This window comes from Podarcis cretensis (genome assembly GCF_951804945.1).
Source record: "Podarcis cretensis genome assembly, chromosome: 1".
In the NCBI taxonomy this organism is placed as follows: Eukaryota; Metazoa; Chordata; class Lepidosauria; order Squamata; family Lacertidae; genus Podarcis; species Podarcis cretensis.
In genome coordinates this window covers 66,342,475-66,370,080 of record NC_137170.1, presented here as the reverse complement: position 1 = coordinate 66,370,080, position 27,606 = coordinate 66,342,475, and the positions used below count along the sequence as shown (strand labels likewise).

At 38.6% G+C, this 27,606-nt stretch overlaps 2 protein-coding genes and 1 long non-coding RNA gene across 9 annotated transcripts in view; 1 reads left to right on the top strand and 2 right to left on the bottom strand.

The window, feature by feature from the left end:
* Positions 1-24,252, top strand: part of IMMP1L (inner mitochondrial membrane peptidase subunit 1) — a 31,833-nt gene extending 7,581 nt beyond the window's left edge. The window contains exons 2-8 of one of the 4 annotated variants that reach the window (XM_079974342.1): positions 9,709-9,819; positions 11,060-11,232; positions 11,667-11,798; positions 12,700-12,788; positions 13,737-13,863; positions 21,680-21,790; positions 24,091-24,252. In XM_079974342.1, coding sequence (XP_079830468.1) covers positions 11,694-11,798; positions 12,700-12,788; positions 13,737-13,863; positions 21,680-21,790; positions 24,091-24,159 — 501 coding nt within the window. In that variant the 5' untranslated portion in view covers positions 9,709-9,819; positions 11,060-11,232; positions 11,667-11,693 and the 3' untranslated portion in view covers positions 24,160-24,252. Of the gene's footprint in view, positions 1-9,708; positions 9,867-11,059; positions 11,233-11,666; positions 11,799-12,699; positions 12,789-13,736; positions 13,864-21,679; positions 21,791-24,090 lie in introns of all 4 variants that reach the window. The other 3 variants (XM_079974341.1, XM_079974340.1, XM_079974343.1) reach the window with 3 other exon arrangements.
* On the bottom strand, positions 16,114-21,671 carry LOC307216846. The gene is made up of 2 exons (XR_013839336.1): positions 17,569-21,671; positions 16,114-17,196 (listed from the first exon to the last, which is right to left on the bottom strand). It is a non-coding gene; the product is annotated as an uncharacterized lncRNA (long non-coding RNA).
* The window catches only part of DNAJC24 (DnaJ heat shock protein family (Hsp40) member C24), a 47,708-nt gene continuing 44,156 nt past the window's right edge, over positions 24,055-27,606 (bottom strand). For all 4 annotated transcript variants that reach the window (XM_079974876.1, XM_079974877.1, XM_079974875.1 and 1 more), the window contains 2 exons: positions 26,923-26,991; positions 24,055-25,405 (listed from right to left, as the gene is read on the bottom strand). In XM_079974876.1, coding sequence (XP_079831002.1) covers positions 25,281-25,405; positions 26,923-26,991 — 194 coding nt within the window. In that variant the 3' untranslated portion in view covers positions 24,055-25,280. The remainder of the gene's footprint in view (positions 25,406-26,922; positions 26,992-27,606) is intronic.

The following is a 27,606-nucleotide window of genomic DNA, read 5'->3' as shown; positions in this document are numbered from 1 at the left end:
TCAGCTGGAGAGAGAGTGAGAGCAATGTTTGAGAACTGTTTGAATCCAAGCCTGCGGCTATGGGAGAAGCAAGACCCTTTAATGCTGTGAACCCCTCCATTGTAGAATCTGGTTTTATATATGTGTAAATGAACCATGTATCATAAAGACAGCACAGTCTCCACTGTACCTCATTCCAAAGGAAACACAAACCCTGGGTAAGCACATGGAACCCATGAAAGATTAGGGTAGGGTGCCACACTATTTTAGAGGGATCTTCGTCCCTAAACGTTCAGGGTGTATGCATGCCGAGGGCATAGCTGTCCACCTTTCCTTTTTTTGCGTGAAATTCCCTTAGTCCAGTGCCGTTTCCTGCTGCTCTCCCAGATTATTAGATATCTTGTAGACTGTCCCTGGGACAGGTGAGGCTGCTGATCCCTTATTTTCCCTTATTTGATCCCTTATTTTCGAGGCTCCCTGGGACAGGTGAGGCTGCTGATCCCTTATTTTCAAGGCTGCTGATCCCTTATTTTCAAATTTGAAAGCTGACAGCTATGGCCAAGGGTTACAGAAGAACAGGGGAGACAGGAAAGAACTTTTCAATGAACTGAACTCAATTCCATGAGTTGAAAGTTTGTTAGGATCCAGGTCACTATGTTGAGGATGAGAAATTAGTGCTCAAAGTTAAGTATAAGTAAACGTTCCTTTGTTTCGGTTAGCTAATTGCATCTATTTGTTATAGGGAAAGGCACGAGGTGGCATGATAAACAGGAGACGAATATGCAGTTATACTGATTACATGTACCTTGGCATACTTAACAACAAGTTGCAAGGCTGGTCCTAAACATTTTGCTACCAATAAAAGGACAAGAGGGGACCTTCTTCCCCATTCTGTGTACAGAAGCCACTTGGACTGACAGTGGACTTTATTTAAGTATACCTGAAGGCAGCCACCTATTTATGGGGGTGTTATGACTGAAGGGCACAGCCAGAAGGCTCAGTGGAAAAACCGGGGGGGGGGGCTGCCTTTACTGCCCCCCACCTCCAGATAGTTGCCTGAGGCACTTGCTTCACTCTGCCTAATGATAGGTCTGACCTTGGTTTCCTGGGACTTGGGTGTTGTTCCAAAGGCTTCCCAGAGACTTGAGTTTTGAAGAGGGATTTGTAGGAAGTAATTTACTATCACCTAGCAATGTTATTGAAAGGCTGGGCTGGATGAATCCCTAGCCGGAATTAAGATTGCCGGAAGAAATATCAACAACCTCAGATATGCAGATGGCACAACCTTGATGGCAGAAAGTGAGGAGGAATTAAAGAACCTTTTATTGAGGGTGAAAGAGGAGAGTGCAAAATATGGTCTGAAGCTCAACATCAAAAAAACGAAGATCATGGCTACTGGTCCCATCACCTCCTGGCAAATAGAAGGGGAAGAAATGGAGGCAGTGAGAGATTTTACTTTCTTGGGCTCCATGATCACTGCAGATGGTGACAGCAGCCACGAAATTAAAAGACGCCTGCTTCTTGGGAGAAGGGCAATGACAGGCCTAGACAGCATCTTGAGAAGTAGAGACATCACCTTGCCAACAAAGGTCCGTATAGTTAAAGCTATGGTTTTCCCAGTAGTGATGTATGGAAGTGAGAGCTGGACCATAAAGAAGGCTGATCGCCGAAGAATTGATGCTTTTGAATTATGGTGCTGGAGGAGACTCTTGAGAGTCCCATGGACTGCAAGAAGATCAAACCTCTCCATTCTGAAGGAAATCAGCCCTGAGTGCTCACTGGAAGGACAGATTGTGAAGCTGAGGCTCCAGTACTTTGGCCACCTCATGAGAAGAGAAGACTCCCTGGAGAAGACCCTGATGTTGGGAAAGATGGAGGGCACAAGGAGAAGGGGGCGACAGAGGATGAGATGGTTGGATAGTGTTTTCGAGGTTACCAGCATGAGTCTGACCAAGCTGCGGGGGGCAGTGGAGGACAGGAGTGCCTGGCATGCTCTGGTCCATGGGGTCACGAAGAGTCGGACACGACTAAACGACTAAACAACAACAACAGCAATGTTATTGTTCGAAACATAGTTCATATCTACTTTCATTTAACCAATGACACAAATTGCATTTGTGGGTCTTGTGTGCATCTGACTGAAAATAAGAAACATCTGTGAATCCTGTTTCACTTGCTCATTAACATTTTGGAAGCAATGGAAGAGGTCAGTAGTTCTTCAGAATGGCTTTTCCTTAAATATGACAACTGCTTTCTTTATGACCTCTTGATATGCCAGGTCTTAGTCTCAGAAACAAATATGGCAACAGTAAAACTCTATTCTGCTACATAACTCTGATTAGTTATTAGAAGGCTATCAGTACTTCTGTACCAGGAAACACAAATTATATGATATAAAGATAGTAAGTAGTCATATCAACAGGTACTGCTATAAACGAAATGGCAGAGACTCAAAACATTTTTTCCTTTTGTAAATTTTTAAATATGCATATATATATAAATGGTCATATATACACACACACACACACACACACACACACACACAAATAATAATAATAATGGTGTATACACACACACACACACACACACACACACTTATATGACCATTCAAAGTTAAAGCTGTATTGTTGCTTTTAAGTTCAGGCCTTCAACTTTTCAACATGATACTGATGTAGAAAAAGTTGGCTGTACTTGGCTTGTGAAGGGCTTGATCCAAACCCCATTAAATACAATAGAAATATGACCTCTGACTTCACAAAGCGATGACTGAGGCTTGTTTGTCTTTGCTATGCCAGGTTTCCCCCTTCTCTTTTACTTAAAAACATCATATTTAATAATGTTTGGTGCTGCCTTTTATTTTATTTCATGCATTTAAAAAGTGGCCTAAAAGATAAAAGATTGTTTCCAAATACATTCAGTATATCATTTATGAGTAGAGCAACACATTAGCATTGAGTTCACAATAGATCATATCGCTTTTATGCCATCTTACAAGCTTAGCAGCACAAACAGAATAATCAACATATTATTTGGCTGTCATCTGCTGAACAGAAACCAGAGATCACAAGGTGGTTTTCCCTAGCTGCAGTGATGGCCTTTTTTGTTCCAGGCCCCCATCTGGGAGGGCCATGGTGTGTTATCATATGGAACGCGAGGTTTTCTGTAATCTGCTTAGCTGCACTGCAGTTTGAATCTTCATTCCATGTTTGAGTAATTTATAATTTTAATGAGACCATGGCTCTTGTGGGCTTTGAAATATATTAAAAGCTCTTTTGTGCATATGCTTTTGTTCTTGCTTAATAGGCTCAGTGTATTTAAACCTGATGATTTTTTATTCATGGATTTAGATGTCTGGGGATTAACTTAGACTGAATATCATTGCACTCATCTATTCATGTTTAGAAACTGTGTATTTGTAATGCTTATCCAAAAATAGAGGAAAATATAGCCATGTGATTAAATATTGATTTCTGTTATTTGTCACATAAATGCAACAGCCTCAAATGAGTATTAATGGAGTGTTAATTATCTAATGTGGTTCCATACACTATTACTCTGGTCATATGCATCCCAGTTTTTGTCTAAGTAGCTAGGACCATAGAAAGCAATGGGGCTTTCATCCAAAAGTGTATACATAGACATGGGTGTTAGATATTTAAAGATGGTTGGAAAGATATGTGTTGAGAATTTATGTAGAAAAATTATGTAGTGTCATAAGATGTATACAAAATATAATAGTTTGGGCAAATTCTCCGCCTATTATTTACAACTTTCAATAATTTCTACCCATCCTTCATACGGGTAGTACATATACCATATTTTTTGCTCTATAAGACTCACTTTTTCCCTCCTAAAAAGTAAGGGGAAATGTGTGTGCGTCTTATGGGGCGAATGAAGCTGCGCAGCTATCACAGAAGCCAGAACAGCAAGAGGGATCGCTGCGCAGCGATCCCTCTTGTTGTTCTCGCTTCTGAGATTCAGAATTTTTTTTTCTTGTTTTCCTCCTCCAAAAACTAGGTGCATCTTATGGTCTGGTGCATCTTATAGAGCGAAAAATACGGTAATACCAGTTTCCTATTGACTTAAATGACAATAAATTTTACACATCTAACAAGCATACATGTGCAGAGATGATCCTGACATTTAAGCCATTGGGGAAGCCCTCGTCCTCATGCAGAAACTTTCTGTGTGAATTGGACCTCCTGGGCGCAAAGCACACCCTGGAATGGGTTGGATATCCCTGATGGGTTCACTTTCCTTTTGAAGTTTTTTTGAAAATCAGGGCTGGGGGAGGGGAGTGAGTTTTAGGCTAGGAGTGGATACTGGGTCCTAAAGTTGTAAAAAGATCTTTTCAGCAGAGATCTTTGTGGCAGCTGCCTACGAGCAGCCATTCTCCCTCCCTGCCGAATGACCCAGAACAATGGTATGTCTTGATGCACCGTGATTCCAGTGGACGTTGTGGGGGCAGTCCCTGATGGAAGTGGTTGTTCCCCTGCCATAACCCTTCTAATGAGGTTACATCATCATGTAGCTTCTTTCCACATTTGAAGGGTGGCAGATGGAAAGTGGCTGCCACAGTGAGCTTTTTTTGCAGCAGTATAAATGGGAGAGGAAAGGACTTATTAGAACTTAAGTACCCACCAAATGGTAACTCCCATCACTCAAAAACCATAGGTACCCCCTCCTCAAATTCGAAAGGCCCTTATGAACCTAGCCTCTTACTTTCAAGGCAAAAGCTGATGACCAAAAACTTTTAGCTCAACACCAAAAGAAAACACGTATCTGTGTTGACTGCCCCTACGAAAATGACCCTTGCATGGAAAATGACACCATGTCTAGCACCTGTACTCCGTGCGCTCAGACAGCTTTAGGACTACTAATTTCCAGAGAAGCGGTAAATAATTCTCACTTACATATTGATAGCCATTAGTTACAGATGTATGTCATGATACCAGCAATACAGAAGCAGTTTCGTAAATAAAGATTTTGGAAAGCTGATTGAGGAAGAAATCCCTTTCTTCAGCAAACTGGTGAATGGTTCTGAAGGCTACTTACATTTCAGACCTCTTCTGTAGTTACATTTCAAGGAAGGCTTGACTTTCTGCTTCTTCCAGTACAATATGGACATATGGCAACTCAGATGGTTCTTACACGTCTTCAGATTTTGCTGTGGTTTGGGATTGCACAACCTTGTTTAATTATTTGCAATCTTGCAATATGTATTTAGCCTGTTTATGGCTGATATCTTACCATGCAGAACATGTATGATGTATCTTTACATTTCAAGTATTAATCCTAAAATGTGAAACTGGTGACACAGATGATAAAAACATTTGGCCCCTTCCATTTTGTATGTGCATGGAGCTTGTTTTTCCTAATAATGAGTTAAAATCAATAAAGTATTGACTTCTTTATTTTTCCAGAAAAAAAGATGGATTGATATATCTCAAAATTCTACAACTCACATAAACGTCAAGGTGCAATATACACATGTATATGTACGTTTCATTGATTTCAGTTGGAATTTATTAAGAAGAAAGTAGTTATAATCAGGTACCCTAAGTAAGACAGCACAGAAACAAAAATGTTCATAATCAGTAAGCTTATTGATAAATTTATGTGTCCACAGCAAACATGATTAATTAACAGGGAGGATTTGAGTGTATATTAAATTAAAAAATATATTTGGCTTACTCAGTTGTGTATTTAATTGGTTTAAAGATTATATATGAATGGCAACAACATTTTAAAAATTCTTATCTTACACTATTTATTTCATGAATTTGAGAAAGCCTTTGGTTTCAGGAAGAGGATAATTCTATCCCTGTTTCCTGCTTTTATTATGCACAATGTCAATTGTAATCCAAGATTACAGCAAACAAGATGTTAATTTCCACACACAGTCCATGTACATTTCACTTAGAGAGCTCCATTGTTTCAGAAGCCAACAGCAAAAAAGAAATAATGATTGTGCTATCCTCACAGGAGCTGTCAATAAAAGATGTAATAGGGGATTTAGGAATCTGGAAATGGCCAACTAATTTATGTGAATCTATTTTACTTCATCTAGAAAGGCAAAGCTCTGTTTCGTCTACACTGCATATTGCAGAGCACAGGCTCTCTATAGAAAACCAGGCGGCTGCATATGGATAGTCCCTTGATATCATTCACTTGCTGTGTAATCTTATTATGCAAAGTTCTAATCTTCACCTAGAATGAATGCCTCTGGGTCAGAATATAGTCATATCGGGGTTTTTAAGGTCATGTTTTGTGATCCTTAGCTTATTCTTCTAAGTAGGACTGAGATTTAAAGGGTATTCCCCAGACACTAGCAGAGATAGACAGCAGAACCTGCTGCCTTTTTGGAAGACAAGACCAACATGAGGTCCCTGGTAGGATTAAACTTGATTTGTAGCTGTAGGATTTTTTAACAGATGTATTATTGGACAGGGAATAGGGGCCACCAGCACAGCGAAATTGGATCACGATTGGCATTCTCGGGGAGTCTGCTGGCTGCTAAAACAGCAGCTGCATGTGGATTTGACTTCTTTCAGGTGAAGCGACTTCCAGTCATTTGGAAAGGATGGGATGAAAAGGAACCTTGGTGATAATTTTGATGTCTGCAAGATTTAGTACCAGCGTAATGGGATTATCGCTAACACCTTCGCTGCAGAAAAAGCCACCTGGCGCTATAACTGGCAGCAACTGTGAACTAATCCTTTCCCATCTCTTGGATGTCATTCATGGAGCTCACAGCGATTTCCACCCTGCTAGCTGTGATTAATTTTATAAACAAGGGGTGGGGGTGGAATCGGGTAATGAAAAATGCAAAGATTCTTGTATTTATATTTCAGATTTGACTTTGGACTGGATGAAAAGTATCAGGTAAAATGTGTATTTTATATCACAAATCTGAATAAGTGTCTTCCCACATCAGTTTATATTTCTTGAATGAAGCCTTGACAGTGAGTTATCACATAGTACATATCAGTGTCATGAATTAGCCATAAGCAATTAAGGATGCAATCCATAAAGGCCGACACTTGAAAAGAAATCTGCACACACACAAATTACCATGCTGCATAGGCATGATCTAGGGAACCACACAAACTGTTTTTTTCAAGGGAGCACAGAGGTAATATACTGTACCTTTTGAACTGTTTTACAGCCTAGCACAAGGTTACACAATTTTGTGAACTTCTCTCCACAGTATCTTCAGTATCTGAAGAAGTGTGCATGCACACGAAAGCTCATACCAAGAACTAACTTAGTTGGTCTTTAAGGTGCTACTGGAAGGAATTTTTTTATTTTGTTTTGACTATGGCAGACCAACACGGCTACCTATCTGTAACTTCTCTCCACAGTGCACCACACAGATTTTGGCTGCAGGAATGTTTATGCCCATGGTTGTAGGTATATGAAAGTTGGTGATATGTAGTTCAAATAGTACTCTTGTTGCATAGGTGTCTATACTTGCTGTATTTACCTGCAGACAAGTGTACTGTGTGACAAATGGTTAAGCATCTTGAAGTATTACATTAATCTCTTTATAATTAAGGCAGTACTGTTTAGGAAATGTGTGAAGAATATTTTTTCAGGGAAATGCCACTAATATATTCCTTCTAATGTAAATTTACAAGTACTGTAACTGAAGCACAGTGCTTCATTATGCTGGATCACCACTTTGTTCGAAGACTAGAAACTCTTTGTAGTCTCAGGAGCTTCAGTTAAAAGGGCTGTTAAAACAATACAAAGTTGTGCATCCCACAGCTGACTTCCATCTATTAGTGTGTATTACAGCTCATCCCCCCAAAATAGATTCTAGTGGTCAGAAGCACTTGACTTAACAGTGTAACTAATCAGCATGTCCCAGCACGTGTTTGTTGCTGCTGACCCGGAAGTGGCCTGAAAATGGGGCTGGAGGGGCTGGGTGAGTTGGGTTTGGCTCATGTGTGCTCTGCCGATGCGCACGGGGATCAGGAACGGAACCCCTGCACAAAATGGTCACCATCTGTACTCTCATGGGTCAGCGTAGGACCTCTATATCCTGGTACTGTATCCATTTTCCCTTCTCCTTTCGGTACTGTCCCATTCCACCTGATAAATTTTGACATGACAGTTTCTCTTCATCTCTCTCCCCCCCTTACCTTCCATTGCTCAGCACATTCTTGGAAAGATATAGGAAACCTCTCCCTTTTTATATTTGGAGGGCTTTGGGAAGTTACCCGACCTCTCCATTATGTTGAAGCACTCTCTCTTCTGCTATTAAAAGCATGGTATGGTCAAAACCTAACACTTTGTGAATGGAACAGTGGACAGTCTGCCTGCTTTGTATATTTAGAGCATACTGTATGCTTTAATGACATCCTTAGGAGGAGGACTCAGTTTCTGTAATAAGCCTGGTGTAATAAGCACTATAACACTCAGACTAATTTAATATCAAATGAAATCATTTCACAAGAAATGGCCCATATATATGAGTAGAAAATTGGACAAAGAGCCCTCATGAGATCTGTGCCAGAGCTTTAACTTCAATATTTTCCTTGCATTACACATGTTCTTGACATCTTGAGTGTGTTGGTTTCCAAAAGTTTTCATATGAAATATTTATTTTATGTAGTGCTTACCACCTAACATCCTTATGTATATGTTTTCTCATGCTCTCCGCAGGTGTCTGGGCCTTTCTTTCTCTTGTTATAGTCATATTGTGTTTGAACTAGACAACTAAGCAATTTCTTTCAGGCTCAAATTGCTCTTTAACCGAGGAGGCCATTCTAGCAATTATTGCAGGAGAGACTTTGTTACTGTAGCTCCTGCTAGATACTTTGTGGTCATTAATTCCCACCTGTCCTATGACACTGAGTGATCTGCTGACACTCAATCTTTCTTTTACTACCTACAAAAAATGTTTTCAACTCACAGCATTTTGCCCTCTGACATCAAGGTTTTACCCATAGTCTTATAATTTCCTGGGCTGATTAAAGTGCAACACTTTTTCTGTGGCTTCTGAGTAAACTATGATTGAAAGCATAATTAGTTCAGAATACAGCTGTTCCCGTTTCAATTTACGTGTGCCCTTTTGCCCATATTCCTGGCGCTGCATACATCAAAAAGGAAGATAATTTATTTTAAGGTTTTGCCAATGGTATACCTTACATATCAACTTTGTGAATAGCGGGTTAGCAATTCCAGCATGTTATTGAAATAGTTTCTCTGTGCCTGTTACTGTTGAATAGTGCATTAGTAGCTTATAGTAAGACTGCTAAATCCTGGATATTTCAGCCCATGGAGGATAACAGCTTGGAAAGCAGACAAGTATGGAAAACAATTAAAAACAACAGCCAAGAAGTCAGTTTTGACTAAAGAAAAAACAACCACAATAAGACCACCATCTCTATAGGCTTCTGTTTCTCATTATAGTTGACTTCTTGCGTTTATGGTAAATATGAAAGTAATTTTCCGATCCCAACACTGGAATTAGCTGCACAATCATTTAAAGCTTTTTCTGTCTTTCCTCTAAAATTTCAAAGATCTCCACAAGTGGATATAGGGATACTGGTTAGGTAGAGAGCTAATTAATGTTTTTCTCTTGACAACTGTGCTTCTGTTATTGTGTTAATGTGTTTTGCTTCAGTCGTCATCTAATTTCCATATATAAGTTTTAGAAGTTTCTTCTGTATTCAATTGATGCATTTGACACCCAGAAATAAGCACTTTGTTTTTTCATAGAAACGCATTAAATGGAAATAACACAAGAGAATCTTGATAAGTCTTAATGTGACTGTGAGCCAGCAATGTGGTGAGGCTACAAAGGAGGCAAAAGCTATTCCACAGTGAGATGTCAGAACTTCCAGTAGGGTTAGGGAAACATATTCTATAAGAAATGGGTAATGTGTATTTCTCTTCATGTTTCTGGCACATATCTATTATATTGCCTAGTATCCAAAATAATAACAGAAGCAGTTTGCCTTGTGGGGTGGAGCTGCAATGCTAGCTTCCTGGCAGGTGTGTCACTGCCTCTTACCAAGAGGGAAAGAGTGGTGCAGGTGAAGTAGTTGGGTAAAGCTAATACTCCTGTTGTTGCACTTGCACTACACTGATCCTCCCTTTGCCTCACCCTCTACTTCCAGGTCAGCAGTGGCAGCACACCTGCCAGAAAGCTAGTGTTGTGATTCTGTCCCATCAGAACCACCTCTGTGTTTTGAATACAGTGGTACCTTGGTTTAAGAACAGCTTAGTTTATGATCAACTTGGATTAAGAATGCTGCAAACCTGGAAGCAGGTGTTTTGGTTTGTGAATTTTGCCTTGGAAGCAGAACATGTTCCACTTTCTGTTGAGTGTGTTCCACTTGTAAATTGAGTCCCCCGCTGCTATGGGAAAGCACACCTTGGTTTAAGAACGCTTTGGTTTAAGTACGGACTTCCGGAACGGTTTAAGTTTGTAAGCCAAGGTACCACTGTATCTAGACTGGGTCTGGCAGATGCCATATTGGGATGGTACCAAATTGAGTGCACATTTGACACCCATCTTTCATAATGAATGAAACTTAAGGATATATGGGGGAGCTATATCATAACAATTTACAGATGGATGATCAATGACCATATAATTATGTATGAACAATTAACCCTCTCATGAAAGGTTTTCACTTAGTAGGTTGGTTTTTTCCCCATATTTTCAAGTCAGATATATTGTAACATGCTAAATTCAGCCATCCTTATAACGTTTAGGCGTTTGATTCTTGTATAACAAATCTCAACACCCAGAAACTGCTTAGTAAGATATACCATTTGTTACCCAAACACAAATAGCCCAAATCTCATTCAAGAAGAAATGTAATGATGATTTTAATTTTCCAGTTCAGAACAAGAGTGGTCATATTTAACAACATTCCTTCAAATGATGTTATTCACTGATTGCACGTTTAACTGTTTGCTGTCTGTATATTGTAATTTACTGTTTTATTGTGAAGTAACCCACCATGGGACTTTTTGTGAAGGAATGGTAACAAATATGCTTAATAAAGACATTTAAAGGGTCTAAAAAAATACTTACCAAATCACATTTTACTCCATACAGGTTGAAATTTACCATACGGAATTTACTCTGATAGTTCTGATTTATGTTGGCTCCAAAAGCAGACTACATACAACATTGTCTGGACTTGCCTAAACAAACAATTCTGGAATGACGTTATAGCCAAAATTCATCAGTTCACAGTCTACCAGTACCAGCTACCAGAAAACTGCAAAGTAAATCTTTATTATCTAAAACTTGAATTAAATCATGTTAATTAATTATTTTAATCTCTTATTCTCATTGTTTGTGTTACTTGTTTTGTATCAATGTTTTGTAATTCTTTAATTATGCGAAATATGTAATGAATGAAATGAGAGATTAAGAAGAAAGCCTAAGTGGTAGTTTACATTAGGAATGTCTTGCTGGAAGGATAGTTGTGCTTTTAAGCAGTGAGGACAAGTTGCTTCTGTGATTTTTTTTTTCAACTCCACATAACCCACATTAAAATTCTTCTTGAACTTTTGACCAAATTAATCTCCCTGAAAATTAATTTGAATCCTGGTTTTTGAAATGTAGCATCTTATGTTAGTGTATTTTATAAATTCTGTTGAATGCTTGTACTATGGTGAGAATTCATATTTGGTGTATTTCCGATCTCTTAAACTAGGACCAGCTGCACAACCATAAAACTGCTATGTTGCAAGATGTCATTAGAAAGACTCTTCGACTTCTTGGATATACTATTCAGTATGGGTGCATAGCACATTGTGCCTTTGAATACATTGGAGGAATTGTTGTGGTGAGTTAACAAAGGCTATCAAATAAACAATAAAATTACCACGTCAATTTTCAGTTTCTTAGCTTTCACATTCCAGCCTTCTGTTTTAATAAAGAAGTATTTGAAGTATACTCATCTAGACTTTATAACTTGAACCTTTAAAGATTTCTTTAAACTGAGCAGGGAGCTCATGATTCTGACTCTGGTGGGTTTTCACCACCTATTAACAACTTTTTTTTATTTCCCCAGGTTTTAGATTAGTTTTAGCTATGGAGTTAGGCAGTTGTGCTCACAGAATTTGTTGACTGGTTTTATAGAATTGCTTTTGCCTAGTTATTTCATGTACTGTTTACTTGTAGTACCCCACACTAGGATTGTTTGAATGAAGAGTTGGCTAAAAATAAGTAACTAAAATAAATGATGCTCCTGTATTTAACTTCAGCCCCCGGAAACTATTGGTACATGGCTATTTTCATAGGTTTAGGGCTGAGTAAGCAAGAGAACGTAACTCAGGAATTATTCTCTGGCTCATTATTTAATCTGAGCCATAGAAGAATGTGTAGGTTTGTAACGCTTGCCTCTTTGATCTCCCAAAACTAATACTAAACTTCACTGACATCTCAGGTGAGAATTCAGGGCCCAGTGGAACCAGAGAGAGACATCAAACTTATAGAAATCAAGGGGACAGGTTTACATATGAAAATCAGTCTGGTGCACTCCAGATATTTGGAGTACAACTCACATCTGTATGGCCATCCAAGTGGGGACAGTCCAAATATCTGAGGGGCACCAGGTTGGTGAAAGCTGAGCTGTTTTATATTTACCAGATTGGTCTAAAGATACTGTAATTTATTTATTTAAAATACTGCATGTGATAACATACTTCTCAAATAGTAATTGTCCTCTTTATTTTTGTTTTTAGTGTTCAGGACCTTCAATGGAGCCTACCATTCAAAATTCTGATATTGTGTTTTCTGAGAACCTTAGCCTCCAGTTTTATCACATTCAGAAGTATGTTGCTCCAATTTTCCATAGTTCTGTTTGTACAGATACTTGCTTTCTGATTATGCTTATCTTTCTAATCATACTGCTGCTTTTATTGTTAATTTTGTAAATATTTTTCATAAACTCTTAAGTTACCTATTTTAAATTGGGAGAATAAATGGGTATCATTTTATGCCTTCTGGAAACTTTCCTGATTTGGCATATTTTTGCATTAATTCAGAGACTGAGAATTCATTGTGGATTATCTTCACAGGTTTTCTTTATAGCCACCCTACTTTAGGATTGCTTATTTTTAGCTTATCTTGCCCTGTATTGTAATGGACAACTAGAATATATCTCCAGGAAGCAAATTCACAGAGCAATTCTCTCCAGAAATGCCATAAATGCCATTTATTATATTATCCAAATGCTGCTTTATTAGTAGTTTATAGAGCTGTGGATGTGTACACAGTGCTCAACGGTCATATAAAGGGCCAGGCCCTATGCATTAATCCCTATATTTGCAATCTAACACTTAATTGCTGCTGGATAACAATTTGAAAATAGGTTGTGGTGCAAGGGAGTGGGAAAGCATATTGTTAGCCAGTTTGCTGAATGCTTTAGAAAATGGGAGGCCAGCCTGTGTTATGGGTGTTGCATTGTCACAAGGAGCCATAGTTTGTAGCACTTGATGCTGGTCACACACAGGAGAGGCTACAGGATTGGTTATGTATAACATAATAGGTGGGACAATGATTCTCCAACACTGCACTGCTCCCTGAATCGGTAGATAGAAGACAATACCACTTCAAAGTGTAGGGGCAGGAAGGCGCCTGAACTAGAATGGCATTCCCTAATAATTCAGACTTGTCATTTGGCACAGTGTCCCAAACAGTTGGCCAGCACCAATTTGAAATGTGTACATCGTTGACTTCTTTCTGGATCCTGACATTTCCTCACAACCTTTTTCCTCAGAGGTGATATCATCATTGCGAAAAACCCAAGTGACCCCAAATCTAACATATGTAAAAGAGTAATTGGCTTGGAAGGAGATAAAGTCTGTACAAGCAGCCCTTCAGATTTTCTTAAGACCCACAGTTACGTAAGTAGCATTGCTTATCATTCTTTTTGAGAGCACTTGTAAAGCACCTTTTTGTTTTCATGGCTTTAAATTTAATTCAGCATTTCAGGTGGTAAACGTTCAGTTGCAGTGGGTTGTTTCCACTTCAGCACTTGTACAGTGACATTCGCTGAAAGGGAATTTTGCAGTTCCTTTTCCCCACTCCAGCCCACCACACACATTCACACATTCCTTGAAGTTCCATGGGACAAGTTGTAAGAAGGCATCTCTGCTGAAGAACCAAAACATCTCAAAGTTAAGCATATCCACATTTCCCAAAGACTGACCGGATATTTCTGGGTTGAGCCCAAGATCTATTCTTAAGCATGAGCCTTCAGGCAGGGAACGACAGTTGTAAAGTAGGCAACAATTTTTGGGGATTGACCTATGTTAGGTCAACCTTTTAGCACCTGAATTTATTGTAACCTCAGAATGAATGGAGCAAAAATCCTGTTTGGTATATTATACATCCCCATATATAAATAAAATTCTAGTTCAGCGTGGCAAATAGGTGCCATTTTTGAATTCGTGGTAACCATGGTTTCTATTTAAATGGTTTTCAGTTTGGCTATATTAAAAAAATTACTACATGAATTTATATAGCGAGTCCTTTCCTTTGGAATCCATTTTAAAAATTCAGATTGAATAAGTTCTGCTCTCATAATCTACTTTATCTTGCTTGATCCCTGGAGTGAAAAGAATAATGTCGCGTTTGACATGACACCCCTTTGTTATGGAGATAAACATGCAAGGCCCTAAGAAATGGAGGAGTATCACTATTAGTCTCAAATTCATTACAGGATTAGACAGGATAAGATGTGCAGTGTTAATGTGGCAGGGTTAACACTGCTGTATCATTCAGTCACTAAAACTCACAATGTATACAGGATTAACACCAATATTGTATTAATTCTTTTCCTATTTAATTTACTGACAAAAATACAGTGATTCCAGTGAATTCCATTTTAAAGCATTGTGTACTCATGCTTGTTTGTGAATTCTGATGAAACAATTGAGGAAAGACAAATGGAAACTGAAGCTCCTTTCTGAAAATGCAATGAATATAAACTTTATCTGGTTTTGGCTTAGGAAATATGTCACCATGCCAGCATTATACAGCTGCACGAGTAGCTTTGTGTTAAGATAGGACTGGGGGATTTGAAATAAAGCATGACTTTAAATGTTTCTTGCACTTAAATGGAATGGAACACCTTGAAATTTGAAAATACTAGAAGAGGTGAGGGACCTAGAACAGCTGTGACATCACATTTCACCTTGGAACTAAGACAAAGCCTCACACATTTTCTGAAGTCTCCAATGTCTTTTCCATTGACTAGAATAAGAACATCAACAGCCACATAAAACTTTCATATGTTGGCATAAGCTTGCCAAATTTGACGGATAAACGCAGGGGGTTTTGTGCAAGAGGGGCTTTTAAAGTTTGTTTTTTTTAAAAAAAGATGCCCTCCCTCAACCTGTGTTTTATGGCCAATTTGCTGTGTTCTTTGTTGTGTGTTGTTTGACAATGTATGCTGTTAGAGAAGTGTTTGATATAAACTATATAACCCTATATACTTGTAAAGCTCTCAATGACCCAGTTTAATGATTTGTAACAGCATTCTAAAACAAAATGTGTTTCAGTTATTCACTTCAATTAACATCAGAATTAGGGTTTCTTTAGAAAATGTATTGACAACAAAACTTGGTGTTTTTCCCCATAATTGTATTAAGTGCATTTATCGCAGTTCAAATTTAGAACCATATATATCAAATAATGAATATTGTATTGTTGCATTTGCCTGTGATTTAAAAATGTGCCTGTGTTACATTCTATTTACCATATGTTCAGTTGGTGCTGTTGCTATTTACAAACTGAAGAGGCAAGCAGGAAAATTGTAATAAACTAGGTTATATATCGCAAGGCACTGATATGCTCAGCCCTTGTGTCACTTCAACAGAAGAAGGGTCTAGTAATGTCACTTAATACAGATAGGACCTGTAAATAAGGAACCTGCTTTTTGCAAGTCGTAGTGATAAAAAGCTGAGATACAACTCCATTTCTCAGCAACACTCTACTGATAATCAATTACCACACACTGCTAATGCCCTGACAACAGCTGATGTGGAGGAAAATGTTTACTTTGTGCTAAAGTGAAGTTCACTGAGGAGATGACCTGCCCTGTTCATCCTGTGGCTATCTCTAAAACTAACACAGGCTGAAGATTGAGTGTCTTAATATCTGCAAATCTGAGAACAGGTTTTATTCAGCTCTTTGTTACAGTCACCATTGTAGGTTCCTAGGCTTTAATATTCAACATGTACAGTACAGTAGATACCTCCTTATTCAGTAGGAGTTTCTCTGGAAGCAGTATTCTTAAGAGGTCTGTGAAGATTCTGAAGTGAGAAACAGGGCTGCTGTTTTGGTCATGGAGGTGGTTCCACTGAGGGTGGTTCTTGTCAGGAAAGATTACTGCAAAATCAAAAGAATAAGCATTATTTTTTCATAAGCCATTTGTTAATTGTATGTTTACCTTGTAGATATTCAGATAAGGGAGACCATTTCTACAGGTCTCCCCTTCAGCCTGCCTATAACTTTTTACCAGGCAATTATTGTTATTTTAAAATCAATTTTCTTTCAAGTCATACATTTCCCAATACATAAGAAAATAAGAAGAGCCCTGCTGGATCAGACTATACCTATACCTATACCTTTTCAGTGGGGTGGTGGTATCTCCATGTATCAAAAGGGTGAAATTGCACTGAGTTTTGCTGCAATATTTTAAGTTCTTGTTTTTGTAATCTGTCCTCACAAAATTGCTCCCCCCCCCCACTCCATCCAATTTGTCTATCCAAATTGGCTTGCGTTATTTGATTTCTTTTTGGAAAATGCTTTCTGATTACAGCTGGCAACATGTACACCCTAAAAGAATAGCCTTATTTCCAAGCATGCCTATGCCAAATTTGAATGGTTTGGCTTTCTTATCCATTCAGGGGGAATTGATTGGTTGCTTCAATATGGTGGCAATTCCTTTTCTCTTTCATTTACATAGTAAAAGTACTTCACCCAGGTTCAAAGACTCCAAATATTTTTCTTTCCCAGATCATCTACAAGTTTTCTGTAACATTATTAATGTCTTTTATTACATTGTTGTGCATACTTCTTTCTCTTATAAGGGGGTGCCTAGTCCCTTTTTTATGCTGTTAATGTTTCCATTAAAATCAGAATTCTCGTTCATAACTATGCAGAGCTAAAAAAAAAAAAGGCCAGGTGGGGAATATGGAAAAGGAAAAGATTTTTAAAAATACAAGCATGAACTTGGTTATACAAGTTACGAAGGATTTTGGAGAGCTGGTAAAGAGAAGATTAATGGTTGAATTAGTCGGTATGGAAGAGATAATGTTAATAGCTTTATGGTTAGTGTCCCAAAGGCCTAATCTGTAAATAAAATACAATGACCACAAAAGAGGTTGCCTATGCAGAGGTAACAATAAAAGAATAAGGAGCTGCTTCAGTGGTATATATAGACCTAAAGGACAGCAGTCTTAAAAGGGAGAGGAGAACAATACAATATACTGTTAAGTAATAATTAACAACGTTTGCCTTTAGACAGCAGTGAAAAGTTTCTATATTGCTTTAAACCTTCCATGTATGGGTCCAAATAACATCTAGGCAACGGTCAATTTTACGGACTATCCCACCTGGACTCTAAGTTCTAGCTGCAATTTTGAACACAGTGGATGGAAGAAAACTAGATATTCCACTTTTAGGATTTTGTTAGCTCAGTTGTGCCAACTGAGTTTACTAGCTCATTCATATACTTCCTTAATCAGCTCTTTCTAATTAAACACATACTATGTGATAAACACCCTCCAAAATTATTATAATATACCAAGAGTAATAAATGAGTAAATGATTTATTTAAAATCATACTACATAGAGGATTAAAGATGACAATTCAGGGAATAGGTTTTGTGATCAGTGAGCAGAACTTTTGATAAGCTTGAGCCATTAGCATCTAAGTCCCCCTGAAGTTATGTGGCTTATTCCTAGGTAAGTGCACCCTAAAGCTCACTGTACACACACACTACGTATTGAAAACATACATTTACCACATACTTCACAACATAATGCCTCTTAATGCTACCAATTTGATTCTTTTACAGACAAGTGTAAAGACTAACTGATGTAATAAAAGCGACATGGTGGTGGTTTGCTAAACTTATGTGCATCTCCAGAGCAAATGTCATGTAGAAGTTCTGGGACCATTTAAAGAGTTAAATAAAATAATCTGTATTCCATGTGACCTGAAACATACGGGAAAATCTATTACTTTTGAGGTTTTTTTTAAAATTATTACTTTAGTTTGTATATATCTTAATTATGTGCAATTTAACTAATCAAATATATAAATTTCATTAGTAGCCAGTAAATTTGTTATTTGATATGGCAGACTCTTTTATCGTGTTTCACTTTAATCAAGAAAGGTAACACCTGTGGTTTATTCACAAAAGCTTCTTTTGTCAGATGAATACCCACAGGCAATGAAGCAATTACATTTGTTCCTTGTACCACTTCGACCTCCCTAGGAATAGATGAGAACTTTTTGGCTTTCATTCTTTGTCCAACAGCATGTCTAGCTTTTGTCATTGAAGGAAGCCGCTGAAATGTAAGGTAACAGAGAAACAAAATAAGATTCTTTTTAAACTCAGAGCTCTGATATCCTTGGTGGTGGAGTCCCTGCATCCTTCGCGGTGTTAAAATGCGTTGGGCCACCCTTTGAAGAGGAAAGAGCGGTGAACACTTTTTGAAAGAAACAATAATTAGAAAGCAAATGTTTGATTTTCATACTTAAAATGATTAAGACATAAATCAGCAATAGTTCTTTGTGGAGCTTTGTAATTTTGGGTATATTCAGTAAGTTAGAATATATGCCTAGTTTTTCCTAGCATTGTTCCAAGGAGCATACAACAAAATACAAAACATTTTAAGTTTCAAATTAAAACAAAAGAAAACAGTAGTGTAGTCACTAAGTATATTGGTAGCCACAAAGCATATTGGTAGTCACTAAAATTTCCTAGGAAGGGCAGCAAGTTCTTTTCAGTGACTAAGATGGTCAGGAAGCCGTGGCAGCTAAGCTGTAAGACCTTGTCTGTCATCTTTGGATATGAAAATTTCTGCAATGTGTTGCTCCATGTGTTGACCAGCTTTGCTTCAGTTTCCAGGAAGGGTGATGTGGCAGTTGGAAGTAGCCCCACCACATGGTACAGATCCTCTGACATTATTGGAGCAAAACAGGAGAGGGTACTCCAGGAGTGGGCAACCTGTGACCTCCAGAAGTTGTTAAGCCACAACTATAACTTCATCCTTGGTCGTTGGTCATGTTGGCTGGGGCTGATAGGAGTTGAGAGTCCAATGACACTTGAAAGGCCCATAGGATAGCCTCCCCTGTTCTTAGGTTAATGTCAAAAGAGGTGCACAGAATAGCCAGTGGCTTTACACGCCTGGGCTACTAATAAATTATCAAGTGTGCCCATCACATAGTTCTCATCTCTCCCTAGAGAAGTCAAAGTGTCTCTTATGTGGTCGTAATATAGAGTTTATGTGATCTTGCACTTATAAATGGAGCTTTCTTTAGTAGCAGTTCCTAGATGGCTATGCAAGCTGCCATACTTTCCCCACCCAACTCTCCCATCTCTGCCCTGACCTTCACATATAAAAAGTAGGGGCCGCATTTGGGCAATCGTATTGCGGCTTAATAATCCAGCCTTGCCAGAGAAAGCAAAGAAAGGTTTGTTGGGCAGCCCTCTAGGCTTCTGTCTGGCCACACCCACCACAGACCACACCCCTTTTCAGCCCAGCTCTGTGGTCTCCTCAAATGCTTTTGCCTAGCTGGAATGGGTCTTTGAATGTGATAATGCCTCTTGTCTGACTGAAGAGATGGAGGTGAGGGAGGAGTGCGCAGAAACTTCAGACTTTTGTATGCTTGGAGGATAGCATGCTGTGTGCAAAGTCAGGTGTTAGCACCATGCCCACTTTTGCCTCTGCCACCACTTTAATGCGCCCTGTTTGGAAGTTCACCCATCACATTCCCCATCCCTGTTCTGGACCAAGACATAGAATCACAGAATTATAGAGCTGGAAGGGACCTTGAGGCTCATGTAGTCTGCAATCTAAAGCATCCGTGATGGTGGTTGTCTGTATCTTCATTATTAAAGATGGTATTCAACGAAGGTTTACTCATTAGACCAGGCATAGGCAAACTTGGCCCTCCAGATGTTTTGGGACTACAACTCTCATCATCCCTAGCTAACAGGACTAGTGGTCAGCGATGATGGGAGTTGTAGTCCCAAAACATCTGGAGGGTTGAGTTTGCCTATGCCTGCACTAGACTCATTGGAATTAATGAACATTATGAACTTAGGTCCATTCATTTCTGTGAGTCTACTCTGTGTAAAACGTAGTTGAATATTTACCTAATTGTGACACAAAACCAATTGTTTTTAAGTGCATTGACTTTGGGCCTGCTTGACCTCAAGGGTCTTACTCAGTGTCTAGGAGACAGAACCTATTCAAATAAACAGAAGATTTCCTGGTTCACACATTATCTTCTCATTGTGGTGAGAGAATGAGACTGAAACTTGCTTCTGCTCCCAGCTTGAATAGAATTCAGGGCCAAATATTGTCCGAACAAGCCCTTTGTCAATTCCAGGTATATTAGTGTTGAAGTTAATAAGGCCACTCTTACTGCCTGGCTGTAAAAATGTGATAGAACAGAGTTAGCTAGTCATAGATTAAACATTAAGCTTATTATCTTTTCAAAAAGATTTAAGCAACCCAAAGGCTGGATCTAAGTGTGACAGTTAAATAAATTTAGAGTGCAATCCTATGACTCTTTACTCAGAAGTAACTGTCTTCAGCAGGGCTTACCCGCTAGTAAGTGTGCTTCTCAAACTAAAATATTTAGCCGTTTTAGTATATGAATGTCAAAATCCTTGCATGGTGTATTTTGAGTTTTGTCCTGTATGTTCTGGATAAATGTGTACAATTCTGAAATGTTTTCTAGTTACTAATGCAGTTGTGCTACTGCTTCTCAGTTATCACAGAGCCAGTTTAAAGCTGGACCTATGGCATGCAATATAATAGCTCATGCACAGTCCATATAGACAGTAAAAGGTCTCTGTCATATGATAAGGTCACCATCATTAATTTTCAAATTATAAGGAGAGACTTGCCAGTTTGTGATGGTCATTATTGCAATATTATGTGTTGTGGATCCTGCCTGCACATAGGCTGAACTGTGATCTTAATTAGAACTTTGACAAGCCCTCTCTGATAAAATGATGAGATTATTCGTAATTGATGTCACAATCAATTACCATTTAGTTCATCACAAGCTTACTAACAGGTCTAGCCTTAGTGCTGGCCCCAGGATGTTGATGAGTGTGTGGCTGCCCTGTTCATGCTGTTACTGCGACAGCAGGGCAGATTTTCAGTCAACATCCTAATGACCTCTTTTGAAGTCTATTAAATTAATGACCCTGTCACATTGGCCTAACCTCTTACATCTTCATTTGGAAGGTTTTTTTGTGTTACAAACTAGTGTTTTTGGAGCACGTGAAAGAACAGATACTTCGGGTGGGGGGGTTCTCTCTCTCATATCTATGTCTGTTTTAAAGAAGTGCAACATTATTAATTCATTGCATGTGTGTTCTGAAGGATAAAATTAGATTGTATTGGTGGGAAAAATTGTATTTTCTTTCCACTATATATTTGTTATTTAATTTTGATCTTTCTCAGGTACCTAAAGGACATGTTTGGTTAGAAGGTGATAATCTCAGGAATTCTACAGATTCCAGGTGTTACGGTCCTGTTCCATATGGGTTGATAAAAGGACGCATTTGCTTGAAGGTATACTCCTGCAATCTAAAACGTGTTAATTTGACAGTTTTTATAAGTCTTGAGGCCCTGAACTACCACGATGAGACATTTTCATTATCTAGTGAAGCACAGGGACCAGGGTGTTAAAATGTTATAGGAGAGCATGATCTCCTCAAATGACTACTGCATTTAAAGATGCATAAAGCATTAGCCAACTGAGTCTGAAACCCACCCATGTAACAGTAATGCAAACATAACATCTGTTTTACTCTAGGTCGCTGTGCCCCTTTTTATGGGCGGTATATGGAAATGTAACATTAGAAAGGAGTTACGTTTCTGTTCTCCAGACTCTTCTCAACACACATCGAATATATAAATATTGGCATGGACCCAACAAGCAATGCACAAAATGTGGTGTTACAAGCGCTCTCCATGTGGCAGATCCTCCTGAAAAATTGGAACCAGTTGTTAGGGTACTTTACAGAACTGCATGTGGCAGGTGCAAGTAGAATGCCTTTCCACTTCCACAAGCAAGCACTTGCATGACTCCCAATACAGATCCTTGATGGATCCCACTGCTTTTAATCTTCCATTTATTCCTCTCTTCCCGACTTCTCTTAACCCAGTTATTGATTCATAAGAGGACCCGCACTCTAATTTCTTGCCAGCTAACTTGACTCAGCATCCCTAGATGAAAGACTTTAATGTTCCTGGATTATTATTTTTAAAAAACAACCTTTTATCTACTGGATCAATATTTACATGCTGCCCAGTCTTAAAATATTCTAAATATTCTAAGCATAGTTTGTTCTTCTATTTACTTAATAACTCTTATCTTTAAAGACGCTTTCCATCAGTTACCTAGATAAGAAGCTAGGTGAATAGGTTTTGAATTTGTGTTAGATCCCCTTTTTTAAAAAAGGTGTTATGCTGGCAATCCTCTAAACCTCCTATAAGAAGACAAATGTTAGGGAGGTTTAAAATTAGCCCTACCTTTAAAGTAGGCACCTGACTTGGGTGTCATGAAAAGGTAGTAAATATATTGCTATTTTATTTCTAATCTAGAGTCACTTGTGGTGTTTTTTGCCTTAACTACCAAACAAAACTTTGGACTTGAATAATTTAGAGGAGGAGCCCCATTTAGTGCTCTGCTTCAGGAAGTAAAATGTATTGGGTTGGCCTTCATAGTTCTGTATTGCATATTTTTGTTGGAAGCGCAGCAGCTTTTGAGTTCCTTAACAACTCATTATATTACTATCTGGATCATCAAGTTGTTGTTTTGTTATTTATTAAATTTTTATGCCGCCCTATACCCACAGGTCTCAGGCAGTTCACAGGATAAAATCATGATATAAAAACACAAAATCAAAATATAAACAGAAACAGCTCCCAACACATTTTAAAAGGACATTGGATGTGAATCAGCCCAAGTCCTGGTTAAAGAGGAACTTTTTGCCTGGTGCCTAAAGGTGTATAGTGAAGGTGCCAGGTGAACTTCCCTGGGGAGAGCATTCCAGACAGGGAGCCACTGCAGAGAAGGCCCACTCTCATGTTGCCACTCTCCAGATCTCTCGTGCAGGCAGCACATGAAGCAGGGCCTCAGAAGATGATCTCAGGGTCTGGGTTCGTATAGAAATAGGCGGTCCTTGAGGTATTGTGGTCCTGAGTCATTTAAAGCTTTATAGGTCAAAACCTTTTCAACTGCATTTTGTTAGTTAGCATCTCTTGTTACCTCTATTTGACTTAATTCCTGCCTCAGCCACACCTCAATTAACTGCTGTAGGTAGAATACCTGGCTTTCAGAGGAATGCCTATGACCTAAGCCAGGCTTCCTCAAACTCGGTCCTCTAGATGTTTTTGGCCTACAACTCCCATGATCCCTAGCTAGCAGGACCAGTGGTCAAGGATGATGGGAATTGTAGTCTCAAAACATCTTGAGGGCTGAGTTTGAGGAAGCCTGACCTAAGCACATCACTTGCAACATAGGCCAATCACATCTGATACTAATGAAAATTATTCAAAGCCAACTCCTCCAACCTAGATTGGTGAGACAGAAGTCATAACTCAGTGCATCTATAATGCAGTTTCCTTGCTTCTAGTACTACGTGACCATCTTTAAATGGGGGAAAATCTCTTCCATATCACAACAGTTGTAAGTGGACCAAAGTTATGGATATACATATTGGTAAAATTCTGCTTTCAGCAGTCAGTTTATTCCTCTTTAACACTTGAACTGAGAAAAGGGTGAAATAAGAGACAAGGAAGAAGCAGAAGAAGAAAAAAGACAGCTGCTCTATATCTTAAGTAATTTATTCATTTTATTTTTACAGCTCTGGCCTCCGACTGATTTTGGATTCCTACGTGCAAGTCCCAACAGTCACAGAATTTGGAATGACTAAGTGACTTAGGCAGTGTCATCTATGCTGACTTCTTTACTAATTTTTAAAAGGCTAGTAATGTATTTTGATATAAAATAAACAAGAACATCGAGACGTTCCTTGTAGATGTAAGGGTTGTAATACTGGGAAATAATGTTGCTTCAGATATATACCAATTCCCATTTATCCCATTTATAAATCCTTCTGACACGTCTTACGGAGTTCTGCCTTCTTTCCTTATGGTTCTCATAACATGCAAGTGTTTTCCCTCAGAACCACACATATAGGAACTAGTAGGAGCCCTGAAGCCAAGGGTTTCCTATAGTTTTAAACAGATGGTTCTTAAGTAACATGGCATATACTAGAAAGTTCATCTGATTTTTCGAAAAAGGGCAATACAATTTCACAGGCATAACATTTTTCAAAAGCTGGGGATAAGCAAGTGCCAGCCTATTAGGAACTTCTTTGCAAGTGCTCTTTAAAGAGTGGGATTAGTATGTTCTGGGGGCTGGATTGAACTAATCCACCACACTAGCAAGAAGCTAGCATAAGCACTCCTACTAGCAGAGCATGGCTTTCCCCTTCTCTTTCCTCTGTGCACCCCACCCCACCCCAAATCCACTCTGGAGGGCTGAGAGAACCCCCAAAACGGCACCCAGGGTGAGGAGATGGGGGATTGTTCCATATGTCAAACAGAAATGCTTCCGTAAATTGTGAGTCGACTGTACTGCATATTATACTGGATTGGTTTTGAAATGGCATCATGTATGCTTTCAGAAGCCCACTTTTCAGTTTAAGATCAGTATTCCAAGTCCTGTTCATCTTGGGTACAGGATGCATTATCCTCAGAAAGGAGTAATCATGATACCAAAATAGGAGGATAACATTAAATGGTGCCCACTCGTGCAAGCAGAAGAAATGTAGTGTTTAAATCTCATACACTAAGATATGGACAATTCAAATTAAAAGAGCATAATTTGCATGGATTTTAAAAAAGGAATCTCTGATGCAGAAAGAAAACTTGTTTGTACTGACGTTCTTAACAGTTATTGTGCATTTTTCTACTATGGTATTTACTGACATATTGTCCATTAATTGCCTAACACAATACATCTTTTGTGTTTCCCATATCCTTTGCGGAGTCATCGAAGAATCTCTATAAGTAATGAACAAGTATCACAGCATACTAGTGAAACCTCTTCAGCTTCTTTTTGGGAGACAGTGTATTTTCCACCACATCGACATATGAGAGAATAACAGTGATCATCTGTTGAAACAATACACAGAAACAGTAATGAGTTCCATTGCAGTTTTGAATGCCACCCAAAAGCTACTTACAAAGTGTGTATGTCAGCTTACATCTCAAGAGTTACCATAAATGTATAGTGAACTATTTTTGCAACTGAATTACCTTGTAGTAGGAAATGCTTAATATGAAAAATTCCTCCATGTGGTAGGATTTTAATAAGAAAGTTAAATTATAAAAAAGCAAGACAAACCCTTATTACTGGAATAGTCCTTAAAAGCAGCAATATCTAAATAGTTTCTTACAATGCTGAGAACTACTGAAATTTAATGGACCTATTTTTAATGGAAATTTAATGGAGCAGTCATGCTCATTATTTTCAGTGGGCCTACTCTGAGTATGTTATATATAATGTTCTATATTTGTATGTCATTCTGTTGTATTTTTTAAATTATCGTGGAACAGCTTTGCTGACCCAGGTCAGAAGAGGGATGAGATTTAAGTTTCCTCGCCAATCTCTGTAGGAGCTTCAGAGAAGAAAACCACAGTAAAACAGTTGTATATGTAGGCTTCAATGCATTAATGACTTAACCATTATTTTCAGTTGTCTTCTTGCATCTGCTTGCATGATTACAACCCCTTCAGCATTCAGCAAAAAGCAGCTCCTCTAAATTTCATACTACTAACCAAAAAAATTGCCTAGCAACTAAAACTTCACACCAAGCCATGCATATGCAAGGTTATGTGTCATTAGAAAATGTCATTGAAAACTAAATGCCTAGTATCATAATGCATTTCTGTAAGTCTATGATGTATGTGGTACAATGGAGGCTTCCTTATCACAAAAGCACCATCAGAAACAGGCAATCAAAATAATGAAGGGAAACTTCTGGATTTTTAGGTTTAGAAAGAGACAACTGAAGGTTGTATGGCAATGGTTTTTTAAACTGAATGAGAGAAACATTCCTCCTCTCCTAACCCTAGAACTAAGGGTTACTCAATGAAACTGATTGCCAGAAGATTCAGGACAGAAGAAGTACTTCACACAATACAGAATATATGGAATTACTGCCATAAGGTATGAGAACCATTGGCATCTATACCTTTAAAAGGGGCTTAGACAGTATCATGGTTGATATAGCTGATACCCACTGATTGATCAATTAAACCTCCAGGGACAGAGACTGTTTCTGAATACCTGTTCTCAAGGATGCAGCCAGCAGTGAAGGACTGTTGTCTTCATGCCCTGCTTCTGGGCTTCTCCACAGCACATGGCTGACTGCTCTTGGAAACAGGTTAGACTAGATCAGCGGTTCTCAACTTGTGGTTCCTCAGATGTTGTTGGACTACAACTCCGATCATCCCTGAGCTCTGGCCTTGCTAGCTAGGGGTGATGGGAGTTGTAGTTCAACAACAACTGGGGACCCATAGGTGGAGAAAGGATGGACTAGATGGAGCCTTGGCCCGTTAGCAGACTCTTCTTATTCCTACATTAACTATTCAGTTGACTTATCAACCAGTTTCACATGGTATCTTACTGAGATTCCAGGCCATATCTTCAAGTGACACCTGAGCATCCACAGGCCATCCTTGGGTTAATTCATGTTCTGAGAAAATAAAACAGGCATTCAGTTTGAATAGCGAGATTTGAGACAGAGGCTGCAAGTTCATAGTCATATAAACTTTATTATATTTGTTGCTTTTCACACAGAGAGAAGTCCAAAACAACTTACAACATAAAGTTAATTCAAAGCTTGTATAAAACAATAATAAAACACAGTGCCTAAATACGTTCATTCAAGAACATTTATAAAAGGACATATTGCAGCCTATGTGCTTCACTATTGGAAAGAACTGGTAAGCAGGCAAATCTCAAAAGTTGACTCCATCTCACTTCTTACAATAAATGAATGGAAGCAAGAGAGGACAGGAAAGACTTAAGCTCTTGCTTGGTAGGAAAAATGTCTTCATTGGGCAGAACAGTAATTACAGAGTGCCCAAACGTTTTTAATATTTAAGTTACATCAGGGTTTGGGGTGGTTACTTGAGTCAAAAGTGTTAAAGCTTTCTTAAGGAATGGAACAAGGCCCTTTCAGCTTTCATCTGCTTCTCTACACACTCATGTCCTTGATCATCAACAGGAAGTCACAAGTTCAAGCTCCTTGTGTTTTGTGCCTGCCTGATTTTAATTTTGAGCCAAACACTGAGCAGCGAACATTTAT